Here is an 18,502-nt window from a genome sequence, read left to right on the forward strand (position 1 = left end):
TTGGGATGGTCTTTAACTCTTTTTTTGGTGTTGTGAAACGAAAATGTTAACTTTTACTCACTATTTGCTCTCTCAGAAGTTGTACCCTATGGAAGGTAATTCTTGCCAATTTAAAATAAATCAAATAAACATTGGAAATTAAAATGAAAACCAGATTAACACTTTCATTATAAAACACTGTTCGCAAAATATCTGGCAAAATTAAAAATGAAATGAAATGATTTAGTTTTCATTTTCATTGTGACAACACATTGTCCGTCAAATTGATAAATAAAATTAAATTGCCGATTTAACAATTTATTTTTACGTCAAGACTGACAATATTAAAATAAAAAGTCAAAATGCAAACACAATTTTTACGAAGCTTGTTATTAATGTTCACGCTATAATAGTGACACAATTCAAATTTGAATGTATATTTTAGTTTTCCTTTTATTTGATGGTTTTTCAGTTTTCATTTTTGATTTCGTTTTTAACGTCAACCTGTATGCAAAGCCTATGCTAATCAGTGAGAGGTGCTGAAATTTGCAGAAAAAATGGCGGTCATACACAGTGTAGCTGCAGAATTACACAAGTTTTCAGATATATCCGACAACCACGATTTCATTTTGATTGGAGTTGAAGCAATACTGGATAAACTTCTACACTTTACAGCTCTCACAAACTCTGACATAGAGCCATTAGTTACACGAAATCTCCATGAGGTTGTTCAAGCTTTGTAAAAATTGTGTTTGCATTTTATAAAACAAAACATAAAATTAAATACATTTTTACTGTGACAACACATTGTCCATCAAATCGATAAATAAAATTAAATTGATGATTTAACCATGAATTTTCACTGCATTTTCGTGTTAAGATTGACAATATTAAATTAAAAAGCCAAACAAAAAAATGAAATGCAAGCACAATTTTTGCAAAGCTTGTTATTAACGTTAGCGCTATAATAGTGACACAATTCAAATTAAAACGTAAATTGAAGTTTTTTGTTTATTGACACTTTTCAGTTTTCTTTTTTTTTTCCCTGTATGCAAAGCCTATGCTAATCAGTGGGAGGGGCCTATTCAAGCGACGTCGAGTGCGCGGTTTTGATGGATGGGACTGCTTGAGTTACAAAGCTTGTTATTAACGTTAGCGCTATAATAGTGACACAATTCAAATTAAAACGTAAATTTAAGTTTTCCTTTTGTTGACGCTTTTCAGTTTTCATTTCTTTAAACTGTATGCAAAGTCTATGCTAATCAGTGGGAGGGGCCTATTCAAGGGATGACGAGTGCGCTTTTTTGAAGAATGGGACAGCGTGAGTTACTAATGTATATATATATATATATATATATATATATATATATATATATATATATATATATATATATATATATATACATGAAGTATATAGAAGTATACAGAAGTCAAATGGCAAAAACTGTACAACCTCATGAAGATTTCGTGTAACTACTGAATCTATGTCAGAGTTTGTAAGAGGTGTGAATGATATATCTGAAAACTAATTCTGCAGCTACATTTTGTATAACCGGCATTTTTTTCTGTGAATTTCAGCCCTTCCCACTGATTAGCATAGTCTATGTATACAGGTTGACGTTGAAAATAAAATCGAAAATGAAAACTTAAATTTACATTTAAATTTGAATTGAGTCACTATTATAGTGCTAATGTTAATAACAAGCTTTGTAAAAATTGTGTTTGCATTTTATTTTTCAGTTTGGCTTTTCATTTTAATATTGTCAGTCTTGACGTTAAAATGCTGTGAAAAATTAATTGTTATATTTGCAGTTTAATTTTATTTATCGATTTGATGGACAATGTGTTGTCACAGTGACAATTAAAATGAAATAATTTCATTTGCATTTTTGGCAGATATTTTGTGAACGGTGTTTTATAAGGAAATTGGTAATCTGGTTTTCATTTTAATTTCCAATGTTTATTTGATCTTAAATTGGCAGGAATTACCTTCCATAGTTTCCATCCTTTTTTTTTTGTTATTGAAAACTTGATATTTTGAACAATGTTGGTGATAATACATGTGGCAGTAGCTATTATCTTTCATAGTAGTACGGATATTGTATGGAGGTCAATGGGGTCCATCAACACTCTTTGGTTACAAACACTATTAATATAAAAAAAAAAAATAAAAACGTAGTCTGCCTGAAGTGGATCTAAAACTTTGAGTTTCCTTTTTCTGTTAAAGTTAATGATTACAGATTTCCAGCATTATTCAAAATATCTTCTTATGGGTTCAACAGAAAGAAATAAAGCCGAGACATGTTTGTGAGGATTCAGTTAAATAATGTCAGAATTTTCAGGTTTGAGTGAACTATCCCTTTAATTCCTTAGGAATCTGTCATGCTGCTTCTCGGTATTTGAGTCATATCCTGCATATGGCATTTCTTTTCAGCTTGCATTTGAATAAGGCTGTAGTTAATGTAGTTATTAAAAAACTTGAGTTGCATAGGCCTGTCAACAATCAATATAACAACTAATCGCACAATATATGGACAAGACCTCAATCATTTTTAGTGATGCAATATATATCACCCACACATAAAAAACAATTCTATCACCATTTTAGCCCAGGATATGCATTTTTTTACATTCTTACATTCTGATTACAATTTTTGATTATTAAATTGTTAAAATGACTACATTTAAAGGAAATACTCTTAAGAATTAAATAATAAGTGTTCTTTGAAGAAGTGTACTTGTCATTTCGGCATTATATAACAAGTGACATAAAATGATCCTAAAATGACTATTATAATTTATCGCAATTTAATTTGGTGCAATATTTTGTATGACAAAAAATAGATATCTTGACAGGCCTAGTTTGAACATATTTACTGAAATATTAGTATTCTAAAGGCAGCAATATTGAGTTTTTGTTTTCAATGTCATAATTGTTCATTTGGGTTAATTATTTTATATGCATGTCTAAAATTAAACAAACCAAATAATAGTTGGGTCTTGCCTGAACATTCATTCATTTTCTTTTGCGAATGCCCTTTCAGCTGCAATCCATCTCTGGGAAACATCCATACACACTCATTCACACACATACACTATGGATAATTTAGTCTACCCCAATTCACCTGTACTGCATTTCTGTGGACTGTAGGGGAAACCAGAGTACCCAGAGGAAACCCACACGAACGCAGGGAAAACATGCAAACACCTCACAGAAACTTTTCCAGCCGAGGCTCGAACCAGCTGTGAGGCGACAGCACTACCTACTGCACAGGTGTCAAACTCAGTTCCAAAAGGGCCGCAGCTCTGCACAGTTTAGTTCCAACCCTAATTAAACACACCTGATCAAACTAATTGAGTCCTTCAGGCTTGTTTGAAACCTACAGGTAAGTGTGTTGGAGCAGGGTTGGAACTAAACTGTGCAGGGCTTCGGCCCTCCAGGAATTGAGTTTGACACCCCTGACCTACTGCGTCACAGTTTGCCTGACATATGCATGTTTAATCCAATCCTAAAAGTGTTATATGAGGATAATGATCATGTATAACTTAAAAAATATATTTATATTTCCTTCATTTAAATCAATCCCTATTAATTATTTTATATTATCATTAGTTTTAGGGCTCTTTTTGGTAACGCAAATGGCTTAAATATTGTGTGAGGGTTTTAAACTTGAGGTTTTTAAATTTTTTTTTACTTCCTGCAACTAATTTTACCTGTTTAGAAACAGCCATAGCAAAAGAAATAAAGATATTTAATTTGGTAAGCAAAGAAAAAAAATGTAAATAAATGGAAAATGAGACATTATGAGTACTTTTTAATATTGAATTTAAAGTATGTGTTCTACAGTTTATGGTTGTATTGTTTTTGAAACAGTAATAATATGTTATGGCATTTCCCTTAAATCAGCATTTATAGACAATAGAGATCCTACATCAAACTCTTAACAGGTGTTATATGAGGGTAACGGTCAGGCATAACTTTAAAAAATATGTTTCCTTCATTAAAAACTATTCTTTTTACATTTGCACTAACCTCCGTTAACCTTTTAGTGGTGGTTCATTCCGCTGTGGTGACCCCTGATCGAACTCAGGAACTCAGCCCAAGGAGAATGGATGATTCTTTTGGAAAAAAAAACAGCCTTTATAGTGTGTGCAAATTTTATAAAGGATTTTTAATTTCGTTCAGAAGCAGCAATAGCAAAAGAAATTGCATTTGGTAGTAAAAAAAACAAACATTTTTAGTAAATGAACAATAGACATAATGACAACTTTTGTTAAGTACTAAATTTCTAGTTGTTTCTACAGTTTATGGTTGTTTTGTTTTTGAAACAGTAATTATGAAACGTGTTATGGTATGTCCCTTAAATCAGTATTTATAGACAGTATCAAACTCTAAACATGTGTTGTGATTTTAACAAGAAGGTTTTGCTTAATCTGTCGTTCGGGTCTCCTCTTTTCGGTCCCATAATCCCATAATCTTTTTGGAGTATGTCGGGTCTCCACTCCCTCCTCCAGGGGGCGGGAGGGACATTATTCAACCCGGAACTGTGAATGTGATCAATTAGAGCTAGAACTCTCCGAAAACTTTGAACGAAATGTAACTCCGGATCGCTCGAGACGAATCAAATCACGGTCGCCGTTTAGCGCAGACAAAAACGCAAATGTTCATCCGCCTCGCCGCTCCGTGAACTCCCAGAGTCTGATTTTTCTTCCCGCTTTTAACAGGTAAGACTAAACAAAATCACTTTTGTTTGCAACTTCCCTCGAAGGTTGAGCAAATCAAAACAGCTTAAAACTTATAAACATTTGCTTTCATCAATTGTTTTGTGTTTAAATCTCGAGTTAAACAAGAAGCTTCAAGCGCAAGTTTGTTTGTGTTGTTTCCTCAGGGTTGTAAAACAGTTTCAGACTGATTATAACACAGAAAACTGTCGAGTTTATATACTATGGGTTCTTAAATGTGTCCCTGTAAGTGTTTTGACACTGGCATACGTTGTTAGTGCACAATATACAAAACAATTCGCATGAAATCTTAAAACATGTGACTAATAATCTTTTCCAGCACTTTTGGATTTACAGAGGTGGGATTGAGAAATGCAGCAGAAATGTTGGAGGTTGTTGGTCTGGCAGAGAGTGGCACGGATGAAATTCCTGGCATCCTAAATTCCTCCATTCACTCCCACTGGAGATCAGACCTGCACATGGGTCAAAGGGCATGGATTTGTTTTGGGATTCCTGTTAGTGGCCCCTCAAGTAGTCGGTGTTGATTGTTTTGACCATTCTAACTTCGACAAATCATTCCCTGAAGCAAAAAGTAGACTGAGTAGCAAGAGAACTGTGCTGTCACAACTTCTCTCTAAAGCGTGCTGAGGCATGCTGGGAATGGAGTCTGAGAAACACAAACATTCAGTCTGTGTCAGCAGCTCTTACACCAAGCCTTGGATTGAAGGCTGTGACCTAGAAGTAGTCGAATAGGAGCTCATAGATATTCCAAATCACCTGGGTTAATTTAGTGTCAACACTAAAACAGTCAACCTAACTGGTTAACAAGTGAATAATCAGCATAGATCCTGAATATATGAGGAGTTTCCACTGATTTGTTATTTTGAGTTCGTTTTGTGTTTAAAATTCACTGAAACCCAGCTTTCATACTTTCAGTGGTAAGTCTTGTTGAGCACACATATGGAAGTACTTGAGTCTGTTTAACAATTCGGCAGAGGCTCCTTAATAAAGCGGCTGTGTGTGTGTGTGTGTGTGTGTGTGCGCACAGAAGTGGCCTCGGCCTCAGATGGCACCACAGTCTTTTCATTGACACTGACTTTCTGATCATATCTTGTAGAAAGAAGGAACAGATTGACATTTCTGATTATTTGGGTTTTAAGTGTAATTTACCACAACATGAGACCACTTTTTTGTTGTTCAGAGGATATTATTTCATATTATTTAAGAAACAAAAAGAGAGAACTTTATTAATTTGAAGTATGATTTGAATGGAACGTATCAAAATGAATGTGTTTTGTTATGTGTCTGCGTATTAGGCTATTTCTTGTCAGCTGAGAACTTCTGAAGAGTTTATACATAAAGGTGTAAAACCGCCCAGAATAGTTTTCGTCTGACACAAATGAGGATCTGCTGCAAAGCGATCTGCAATCTTTCTTCTGCTGAGCAGCATAGTTTCATGTTTACTCATTGTATTTAGATGTGTTTTGGGCGATAGGATTACAGGTAGAGGAGAAAGACACATTCCCATTTATACCTGCCTTTGAAATCCGTCTGTTTTGTTCACTTTTAATCTATTTTCTGATGAGCAACGGTCCACAGGTGGGTGTTTGTGTACACTAGGGCTGCATAATGTTTGAAAAATGTAGCATTGCGATAATTTTGTAGTTTGCAATATACATTTGCAGCCCATTTTTTTAGGTACACATTACTTGTACCAGGTTAGACCTTCTTTTGCCTTCAGAACTCCCTTAATCCTTTGGCAAAGATTCAACAAGGTACTGGAAATATTTCTCAGAGATTTTGGTTGACATGATAGCATCATGCAGTTGCTGCAGATTTGTCGGCTGCACATTCATGATGCGAATCTCCCATTCCGCCACATTCCAAAGGTGCTCTATTGGATTGGCATCTGGTGACTGTGGAGGCCGTTTGAGTACAGTGAACTCATTGTCATGTTCAAGAAACCAGTTTGAGACGATTCACTGTTAATAACCCAGCGCGTTATTCTGCTGGAAGTAGCCCTCAGAAGATGGGTACACTGTGGTCATAAAGGGATGGACATAGTCAGCAACAATACTCAGGTAGCCGGTGACATTGACATGATGCTCAATTGCTACTAATTGGCCCAAAGTGTGCCAAAAATATCCCCTACAACATTACACTACCAGCAGCAGCCAGAACCGTTGATACAAGGCCATGCTTTCATGGTGTTGACTCTACCATCTGAATGTCACAGCAGAAATCGAGACTCATCAGACCAGGCAACATTTTTCCAATCTTCTGTTGCCTAATTTTGGTAAACCTGTGTGAATTGTAGCCTCAGTTTTCTGTTCGTAGTTGACAGGATTGGCACTGCTGCTGCTGTTGTAGCCCATCCGCCTCGAGGTTGGACGTGTTGTGCGTTCAGAGATGTTCTTCTGCATATCTCGGTTGTAACAAGTTGAGTTACTGTTGCCTTTCTATCAGCTCAAGCCAGTCTGGCAATTCTTATCTGACCTCTGGCATCATCAAGTCATTTGCGCCCATAAAACGGCCGCTTACTGTTAATTTTCTTTTTTTTCGGACCATTCTCTGTAAACCCTAGAGATGGTTGTGCGGTAAAATCCCAGTAGTTCAGCAGTTTTTGAAATACTCAGACCAGCTAGCCTGGCACTCACAACCCTGTCATGTTTAAAATCACTTAAATCAACTTACTTCCTCATTTTGATGCTCTGTTTGAACTGCAGCAGATCATCTTGACCAAGTCTACGTGCCTAAATGCATTACTTTGCTGCCATATGATTGGCTAATTAGAAATGTGCGTTAATATGTGTACCTAATAAAGTGGCTAGTGTGCGTATGTGTTGTGATATGAATACAGTTTCACCAGATGACTTAAGTTAAAATCTCTCTTTATAATGTTTGATCAACTGGGATGATTTAGCAGTGGAAGTCTCCATAAAATCTAATATGCATTCTGTAAAGCTTCTCGACACATTTTTGTTGTGGTCTGCTTATTTGCATGTGTTGTGAGTATTTTCATGCATGTGTTTAGTCAATGATTGATGAATTCATGTTTACTATTTGCATCTCCATAAAATCTAATAAACGATCTATAAACTTTTTGGACACATTTTTGTTGTGGTCAGTGATGTAGACCATTTTGATGAATGTAAACAAAAACTATGGTCCCAACGTAATTCCTGTTTTTTTTTTTCATTTTTAATTAGCTTCTGAGAATCCAAAAAGAGCCTAGAATCTCGAAGTGTATTAATATTAGAGATGTACTGAGTTTTTGGCAACCAAAAATGTATCAGCCAAAAATACGTTATGCCGTTAAATGGACCCTGTTTTACTAAACAATAAGAACTCCCCGATGGCATGGGGCCAGCGTGAGAGACGCTCGGGACTGTAGACTGGATCGTTACTGGCCTGATTGGCTGCCTTGTCACTAAAGTAAAATTTTTCTGTGACTACTTGTCAATAGTGTGTAAATACAGAATCGAGAAACAGTTTGTTCTTTTAAGCTTTTACCTTCAATGTGAAGTTGCAAACACCATATTGCTTTTCAGTTCCTATTGTCTGATTGGATGTTGTGAGCATGTTTTTTTTTTCTGTAACCTTGTAACAACCAGTATAGGTTCAGAGATGGCAACATAAAATTATGAGGCTAAAAGAAAACGTCTTTTCCTAATGTCTTTGAAGCATACATTTATGAGGGTACATCATGGCGAAAAAAATATTGTGATGTTTTGCAGTTTGCCATCAGTTTGGCAAGGCAGCCACGCTTTGTTTTGCAATAAAATACCTGCACATTTTCCATACTGCTATTTTTGTTTGCGTAACACCTTGAATTCTGCTCATTATACATTCATTAGCATTTTTAAAACATTTAAATTCTGGATTCACAGACATTTTTCTTGACAATTAATTGTGAGAATTTTTTTGTTTTTGGTTTTGGTTGAGCCAGTAGAAAAAATCCTTAGCCTTGAATCCTGATTTGAAATGCAGAGCAGAGTGAGTTTTGGATCGACAGAACCAAACAAATCCAACCTGGTTAAGATCAGGTTGAGTTTTTAAAAATGTGGATTTAACGGCACTATTCACACAAGACACAGAGTGATCTATTTTAACAATCTAGGTGCAAAAGCATTAAGGATGTGTCCGAATCCTTGTTTGATATTTTAAGGATTAAAAAATATGGTCACGAATCCCGATCTAGGTGAAATGGTCTAACAGGGTTGTGCTTATTCTCTTAATGAGTTATGTGTGCGATTGGAGTCTCATTACCCATTCCCTTTAAAAGTCAGTTGCTTGCACCATGGCGCATTTGCTATTTACATGGCGGTTTTTGTAAGTGGAAAAACTGAACACTTCACTAGCAAGAATAAATGCTCCGGTAAAACAGAGCATCTGCACGAGGATAAAGAACAAGCCTTCTCCATTCGGCCCTGTTTCTTTTACTCTTTACTCCTTTACTTTTGTGGATGAGAAAACGGTGTTGTATGTAGCCTACCATTTCAACTGACCCGCATGATGTTTGTTTTAATCATAACCAAATCATATATAAAATTATACACAAATTACAACCTGTCAATCACTTTTTTACGCGGGACTCCGGCATGAAAAGGCAGAATGATCTGTGTCGTTATAATGGCGTCAACAAACTTGGATGGTTAAAAAAAAGGTGCACAACCAACAGTATCTGAGGTTTTCCCTGAAATGACAAAGTATAAGTGTGAAAGCAAAAGATTAAAGCAGTGTACCGATGTTGTGACGCGTTACCTGATAGATTTTAAAAGACCGAAGAGTCATTAAATAGAGACAAGAATAATTAAATATTATGTTTAACAACTATGGTGAGAATAGTTGACTTGCACTGCTTTCTGGGATTTTGTGCTCACAGCACCTGTTGACTGCCTGCAGCTCATGCCAGAGAGTGTGTGTGTGTGTGTTTGTGTTTTGTTTGTTTGTTTGTTTGTTTGTTTTTGCGGTCACGTGATGTGCATTTTCAGCGGTATAGTGTGGATGGAGATCTGTTCAGAAATGCTGGTTGAAACACCAGTGTGGATCGTTTTTGTTATAATGCCATTTGAAAACTAAGATGTATTCGTGTAAACTTGGCCTAAGTATGTATTTTCGCAAGCGGGTTGCTGCTGCAAAGGGGGCGGGGGATCGCGATGCCAGCTCAGCATTGTGATGAGTCATTGACCAAACCATAGTCAATGGCGCGGTCTATTTTAAATCCTCAAAATAGCAATGCGCCAACAATGCGCCTTAACACAACCTCTTTTATAGACCAGCACAAACATGAGGCCACAAAGTGGTGCAAATAGATTTGCTATTTAAACAACATGGTGCAAAACGTGAAAACGCGGCTTGTGCCTTATTGCGCTGGGTGTATGATTGAGTCCAGAAAATAATGCAATGATTGGCTAATTAATAAAAAAAGGTAGGATGTATTGAATGCCACTTTTGCTTTAAATGCAACTTCTCATATCTAAAGTGCTGGAGTAGATTTAATGCTAGTAGTCTGCAGTCTAGGAAGGAATGTGTAAAAAGCGAGAGCACATTATTCACTATTAGTATGCCAGCATGCATGCTCACTTAATGTAACAGTAGCACAGAGAGAAAGAGGCACACAAGTTCTCGTTAAAAAGAGGAAGACGGTCGACACAAAACACAGTCAACCTGAAAATAGAAATGGTGACATACTTAGCATCCCTCGTAGCACACCTCAGTGGCATTTTGGTCTGTTTCAAAATGTGTTTGTACTCTGCTTGTGCCAAAATGCACTTATAAGAGTGTTTTGATCAGCTTAAATCAGTAGATTGCAATTATAGTAGATATTTTCTCCTGCATTGAGCTATAAATCTCCACTTCAGCACCTCTGCCTGACATTTACCAAACTTCACCTTTTTATTCATATCTGAAGTTTTTTTTAGGGGGATTTTGTTTATTCATATTTTGGCACATACATACAGTATCGTGTGTTTGAATAAGTGCTGTCACGATTACCAGTATCAAGGTAAACCAGTCTATTTTTCGATTGTTTAATATTAGGGTTTTAGATTTATGTTATTAATAAAACCATGAATTGATTGCATTTTGAAAAAACTCACTGTAAATCATATAACTTTGTGATCAACTATTGTGTAAATACATGTTCATATAAACAGTCTAAAGAAGTTGTTGACATGGAATTGAACCAGATTTTGGTAAAACCCAAACAATACAAACATAAAATACATGGAAATGTATTAATTACTTTATATTAAAGGCTTTTTAGGTGATGGCATCTTAAAGACGCCTATCAGGTGGAGAATGAAGTCACATGTATTGCTCAGGTGTTTTTTCCACTGACTTCAGCAGAATGTAAAAATCTTGCTGCTTCTGTGAGTCTTGTATATCAAATCTGATCTTTAATTTGTATTTTATATTGGATTCAGGTCAGGTGATTGGCTGGGCCATTCATCAGCTTTATTTTCTTTCTCTGAAAGCGTTTGAGAGTTTCCTTGGCTATGTTTTGGATCATTGTCTTGGTGAAATGTCAACCCTGGTTTCATCTTCATCATCCTGCTAATGTAGATGTTGGAATAAAGCACCTAATATCATATAAAATGATGAAGGGCAGATGGTTAATGAAGAACTACTTAGAGATTTCAGCTGCTGTCTGGGCTTTCACTTCCTTTCTACACCTCCCTTTCTTCTTGTGTTCAATATTTTTCCTAGTGTCATTTAAATTTATAACGCATGTCTTAGTTTGTAAAGTAACTACATTTATTTTCTTTGCATATGTGGATTTCTTTGGTTGTTAGCAACATCCAAGGAAAATTTCAAGTCAACGGCACCTTTAGATATGTTTTTTTTCTGAGAAAAATGGTGACGTGTTCAGTACTTCTTTTCCCCGCTGTATATATTTATAAATTCAGTTAAAGTATGTTGAATTCCTTTCATTTGAAGTGTGTGCTGCACAATATTTAGAATAATGAGCTGAGGATTGACTTCACAAAATTAAATATCAATTAAAAGTATTGCAATTATTTTTTTTTATCAATTCACAAAACCCTTGTCTTTTATAAAGCAGCTTTATGCAGTTTGTAAAGCAAGGTAAACATGGACATCTGAGTCTGAGGTAGTTGTAGAATGGCTGTTTAAAATACAGGAAAAACTGACATTGCGATTCTTTTAATTTTCTAAGATGTATATAGTGACATGGAGTATAAATTCACCAGATGAAATGTATAGGTCTATTTGAAAAGAATATATAATTTTAGATACATTGAGATGGTTTTGTAAGTGAGAGCAACAACAAAAAATATAATAAACCAATCACTGACAAATGAGAAATACAGTAGAGCAATGCTGTACAAATAAAATGTGCAGTGCTGTATGATTTTTCTGGACGTCTAGTAATATTCAGATACACAGTTTAATAATCAAATGAAAAATAACATTTCTTCATAGTATAGGCTATTTCGATGTGATGTTGTTATTGACCCACAAACATTTCCTGCTTGTTGTCAAACTATTTCGTATTTGTAACAAATGGCAATTTAATCATAACATAACATTAAAACAGCCATCATAACATTGTTTATCGATATGTGAGCCGTTTTGGACTCTTGGAAGCTAAGGAAAATAAAAATGTAAAACAGAAAATATGTTAAGACCATTGTTATTGTTTACATTCCTCAAAATTGTCTATATACATAAATAGTTGCATTTTTTCTTAAAGTTAGAAATGTAATGTCTTATGCCTGAATACTTTAAACTAGGGCTGCACAATATTGGTTCAGCATCGATATTGCAATGTGTGCATTGGCAATAGTCACATCGCAAAACATGCAATGTTAAGTATGAATTATAGTTGACCAGGAGATACAGAATTGTATTTAACGAAGTAGCGAATTTATACAATTTATGCCAAAAAAAATTTTGTCTTGTTTTTATTCCAATTCTAGTTCTAGGGTAAAACTCTTTTAAATTTGGCTTATTTCTTCTGAAGTTGAAAGCAAAACAATATTTTACATTTAATATTTAAGATTAAGAAATTTCACATATTTGAACTAGTAACAAGACAAATCAAAGTAGGAAGAGCATTTTTTTGCGGTTATTATTCAATTTCTGTACCTAACTCCCTAGAAAACTAGTGCTATTCAAACTATCTAATGAAACTGTATTCATATAACAATATCTATCGCAGAAAAATAAAATGTTGCAATATCATTTTATTCCAATATCGTGCAGCACTACTTCAAACTGACTTGAATGATAAAACATAAATGTATATGATAAATATAATATAAATGATAAATGTTTTAGTGACTTTGTTTAGTGTTTTCAAATGGGGCTCCTGGACAATTATAATATCGATTCGACATATTATTGCGATCTGATTATGAATGTCCTCATTGTGATATAGATGCTGAAGCGATATATTGTGCAATGTGTAGCATTGCCTTAAATAATAAAATCAAATGTACAAAACACACAAACACAAACAATATCCATGAAATAATAAACGAATCCCTAATGCACAGATTCTTGATTATCTAGCATATGTTTTAGGCAGCGGATAGCCCCATACACTCTCACATGCACACACATGCACTACGGCCAATTTAGCTTATTCAATTCACTTAAGTGTGGCTTATTTATAAACTAATTTCAAGGTTCACATGCTTATGATTGAACACGGCTGGTACTGGTTCCGTATATTGCAACAATCAGATGAATACTGAGACACTATAAATAACCAGAGTTTTCCACTTCAGTTATCTTCTTCTTGAAGAATCCCCGATAAGGCGGCACGGCACGTGGCCTAGCGGTTAGCACTGTTGCCTCACAGCAAGAACGCCACTGGTTCAGCCACTCACCAGGCCGGGTTTTTATGTTCCGGGGTTTCCCCCAGGTTTCCCGGTTTCCTCCCACCATCCAAAGACATACACCATAAGTAAACTGACTACTCCAAAATAGCATATTAAGACAACTCTTAGCCAGATATATCTCGGCACGTTCACAAGCAGGGGAGTTCTTGAGACCTACCTGAGCTCAAACTCCCTTCTCCTAAATGAGACAGAGCCCCGGACTTGAGGATATTTTGAGACCTGGGGCCTCATGTATGAAGACTTGCGTGGAAATCTTACTAAAACATTCCCACGTTCAGTTCATTGTTAGTAAATCCAAACGTGAGCGATTCTGAGCGTGAAATCTGGCGTACGCAAAGTTTTTGTTTTTGTTGATACATGAGGCCCCAGGTCTCTCTCATGGGACAACATTACAAAATGTGCTTTATTATCAATCATCAGCTAAGACTAAACTCTTGAAAGCGCATGTCTTTGGACTTGTGGGGGAAACCGGAAAACCTGGATAAAACCCACGTGAACACGGGGGGAACATGCAAACTCCACACAGAAATGCCAACTGACCCAGCCGGGGCTCGAACCAGCAACCTTCTTGCGGTGAGACGATCTTGTGACATTAATTTTTTTTAGTGTCATTTGATTTAGGGCTGCACAATACTGGAAAAACTTGATTTTGCACAATTTTTATTTATTTTTTGCAATATATACTGCAATATGAATACAATTTCACCAGATTGTTTAATGTTTATCTGGGAAGTCTTGGTGCATTCACACCAGATGCGGATGAAGCATCAGTCGCGTATGATTTACATTGTCAATGCAAAGACACGAATAGACATCCTGCGGTGTGATTTGTGCGAATAATCTTGAGTGCGTATCGCTCGTTGGAAAATCTGAACTTCATCAGACATTTGCGCCGCGTTAACCAATCAGGAGCTTGCTCTTGTAGGGGTGTTGATTATGACGCAGTGCCTGTTGTTGGTGTCCCGAGGGGAATCCTCTTGCCGACACTGGTAACGGTTCATCAAACTGGGCTCAGCTCAGTCAGAAGCACCGCTGAAAGCCTTCATCATCAGGTATAATTTCTGGAGGAGTTGATAAACTCACAGAGCTGGGTGCACCTCTGAAAGCATCTAGTTGACTCAGACACAGCGACTGGTCAACAATAATTCAGACCAACAATCATTGCAGACTATTGCAGACAATCATTGTGACTATTGCGTGCCATTGCATTTGTAGTTTGAATGCATTTTCTCAACACTTTCTTGTGTGTATTTCCTGTATTTCTTCTCCTCATCTATCTCTCTCTCTTTTTCAGGCTCTCAGACCTTCATCAGTCAAAATGCCTCAACAGAAGGATATAGTAAAGATCGCCATCCAGATGCCAGGGGCGTACCCGCAGCTCATTCAGCTGGACCAGGTGAGCCGTCCTGCACTTCCTGTCATAAAGAGGATGTTGAGTTCATAAAACAGTGCGAAACTGGCCGCCTCTCAGCATTTGAGGAATAACAGCACTCCTCATTTAGTGCAATGCTGAAGTTCATGCAGATAATTTGAAGGGTTTCACGTGAATGAGGAAGTTGTGTGTTTTTAAATATTGTAGCTGTGTTTTTTGGAAAGCTTTGAGTTGCATTTGTGCTTACAAGTGGAAAGTATTTTCTGGAAAGTTTTAAAATAGTATGTTTCATTTTGCCTTTACTTTGAATTTGAAAGCAGGAATGATTACTAGACATTTTACTAGACAAATTAAACAGTGAATTTTTCATTTTCTCTGGGTTGTGACAGAGTTATTATATTACTCATTTGTCAATCATTAACCAGCCAGCCCAAAGTCATAGATAAACATGTGTTGAACTTGAGAAAGACATGGATATGAAGGAGAAATAATAAAAAGACAAAATTATTAGTCCTTCTGTGAATTTTTTTTTTTTTCAAATTTTTTGCAAATAATATTTAAAGTGGTGGTCCAGGGTGTATTTTAAGGTTGGTTGTGTTTATAAGATGCAAATCGTATACAGCTACTCAGCTAACATGAAAACGACGTCATATTTCCTAGTTCCTCCGAAAACCTGCCCTCAGTAGGCTCTGATTGGTCAGCTAACATATTGCGATGTGATTCGTGGATTGTTTCTATGTCACCAGGAAGGGTCATGCCTCTACTAGCACATGCTTTGCCATCGTGTAACTACTGTCAGTCAGTGTAACTGTCAGCCTTATCAGTTTGAGCCTGAATCAAACAAAAATGAAGAGGACACAGCTGAACCTCATGCCTGCTATTATAGTTGGAGCTGTTCCTTTGAGAAGTTTTTAGCTGTATCCACCAGTGAACTGTGAGAGATTATGGAAACTGTCCTTTGTCAAATGCTAGCTATGTCTTTTTATAATTCGCTGGAACATGATAAAAAAATTAACTTGTAAGCACTTCTCTCTTTGCGTCATGTACTTTGTAAGCCCAAATACAGAAACATATGAAGCTCTGTGGAAATAGCACTTTTTGGATGGCATTTTAGCTTTCTTTGCTATAACATCACAGTGCCCCTGGCCACCTCCCTTCGCTGTACGTGGTGTATGCATGTGGTAAATGCTCGTAACCTGAAGCGTTTGTGATCTCACTAGCCCGCATGTATTTTTTTGTTGTACCCAAACTTTGTTCGCTGTAGGTTTTGCTAGGCCAATGTCTCTCTTTGCATTGAACTTTTGAGCGACTTGCATTCAGAGATGTTGTTTATGTTTACACAGCTACATTACACATCAACTAAAGTTTAAAATATGATATTGTATTGGACCACCCCTTTAACATGCCAAGTGCTTTTTTACAGTATTTCCAATTTCCAGTATTTAATTTCTTTTAGTTTTGCTGGAATAAAAGCACCTTTAAAAACATAAAAAAATAAAAATAAAAAACAGATGCGCAGCTCAGCACCACGACATGACAGTTGGAAGAATTGCCCATCAGACACGCACATAACTGGGCGCCACAGACAGCTGCTGACTTGCGGCACCGATGTGCATACCCTGATAAAAAAAATCCATGTTTGGAATTCTAAAATCCATGGGGCTGCATGGTGCGGTGCATCTGGTGTGCGACTCCCTTTACCCGCCTTAAGAAATTATTTTTTTAATCGGCTACTGACCAAACCGCTGTTATCCTGTTATAACCTAATTAACCTTTTCAGCTTTTAAATTGCACTTTAAGCTGAGTTTGCAAAATAACTAGAAAAATATTATGTACTGTCATCACCAATTAAATTATTATTCTAAATTTATTGTTAAAACTATTATGTTTAAATAAAAATTAATAATAATTTCTATGTATATTTATACATGGAATTTGAAGTCAGTTCTGGTTTTAGATCCATTTCAAAATTATTAAAATGACAAAAAAATAAATAAATGACCAAAAAAAAAATAAACTGGTGGTGTTACACATCACAAATCTCTTGGTTCAGATCACACTATGGTTTTTCGGATCAGCCAAAAAAGAGGAGACAAATGTAATTTGCTTTCCATTTATTACAAAAACAGTACTTCAAGATACTTTTGGTTTTAACAAACTGAACTGAGAACTTGTAATTTCATTAAAAATGAAATGAAGAAATAATCAGCTGAATAAAAACAAATAGTAAAATATTCAGTACTGTGAAAAATTTACTGTTACTGCTCTTGCTGATAACGCTTGATGCAGAAATCAAAGATTATAATTTGTACAACCCATATTTATTTTTAGTCTCATTTTCAATAAATGAGTTATTCACTCATTAAACTTCGTTTCATTGCTAGATGATCATTTTTGAATAATTATTCAGTGGCATATTTTAATGGCTGGTTGTCGCCACCTATTGGTTAAATAATTTAATGGCTGCCTACAACTTTCATTTTTGAGCATCAAGTTCATGCATATGATGGTGATTTTAATCTTTACCTTAAATGTCAGTGGTTTTATCTAAATTATAAATTGTTATCCCAGTATTTCAGTGTTGTTTGATTGTTTGTAAACTAAAGACTGAATCTCTTTCTTGATTTTTGCTGTTTTCAAACACAAATTTGAATGCAGCGATTCGAAGGATAAATAAATATCTGCAAATCGCCATCATTAAAAATTTGTTGCAAAGTTTTTGAGATCCCGATCTTTTAATGATTAATCGTGCAACTTACACTGAATGCATTAATATAGGCTTAACGAGTAGTGACAGAAAACACCTTTAATAACTTAAGAAACCCACCACATCCCGAATAACTTACCACAACGTACTCCGTCATCATTATATTTTACAGGAAAGCCTAAATGCTTTTTCATACATGTGATTTGAATTATTTGAGCCGATCTCTCTGTGACCGTTACAAATTTAGGATTAATCTACGTGTAAAAAACAAAAAGTATTAATCTGCGAATCATGTGTGTTCCGTACAGTGATTTGTGATCTGTTACACCCCTACACATTTTTAGATAATTAGAAAATGACATGTCCATATGAATTGGTATTTGTATTATTTATTTAAAATTGTACTTGAATAATTGTTCATAAAATGGTTGATTACAATATTGTTAGCACAGTCACTCATATTTTATGCTTTTTGTGTGTGTGTGTGTGTGTGTGTGTGTGTGTGTGTGTGTGTGTGTGTGTGTGTGTGTGTGTGTGTGTGTGTGTGTGTGTGTGTGTGTGTGTGTGTGTGTGTGTGTGTGTGTGTGTGTGTGTGTGTGTGTGTGTGTGTGTGTGTGTGTGGGGTCAGCCCAGTTATTTGTATTTACTTCCTCTTTTATAAGTTAGTTGTAAAACAAAAGTAGTTTGTGTTAAAGCTGAAATCAAATAAGTATTGGTTGGAAAAACCTAAAAACAGGCTTAAACTGACATTAAAATGTTTTAATAAAACAAGTTTAAATTAATATTCAAATTAAGAACACAAAAAAGAAAAACATGAATGCAAAAAAAAAGAGAAAAATGTAATCAATGCAT

General features: G+C 35.7%; 1 protein-coding gene across 2 annotated transcripts in view; it reads left to right on the top strand.

Annotated features, from left to right (window-relative positions):
• Nucleotides 1–4,538: 4,538 nt before the first annotated feature.
• The window catches only part of elmo3 (engulfment and cell motility 3), a 54,722-nt gene continuing 40,758 nt past the window's right edge, over nt 4,539–18,502 (top strand). For both annotated transcript variants that reach the window (XM_017354204.4, XM_009297958.5), the window contains exons 1-2: nt 4,539–4,704; nt 14,866–14,967. In XM_017354204.4, the coding sequence (XP_017209693.1) occupies nt 14,890–14,967 (78 nt within the window). In that variant the 5' untranslated portion in view covers nt 4,539–4,704; nt 14,866–14,889. The remainder of the gene's footprint in view (nt 4,705–14,865; nt 14,968–18,502) is intronic.

Source organism: Danio rerio, chromosome 25 (genome assembly GCF_049306965.1).
Source record: "Danio rerio strain Tuebingen ecotype United States chromosome 25, GRCz12tu, whole genome shotgun sequence".
NCBI classification, from domain to species: Eukaryota; Metazoa; Chordata; class Actinopteri; order Cypriniformes; family Danionidae; genus Danio; species Danio rerio.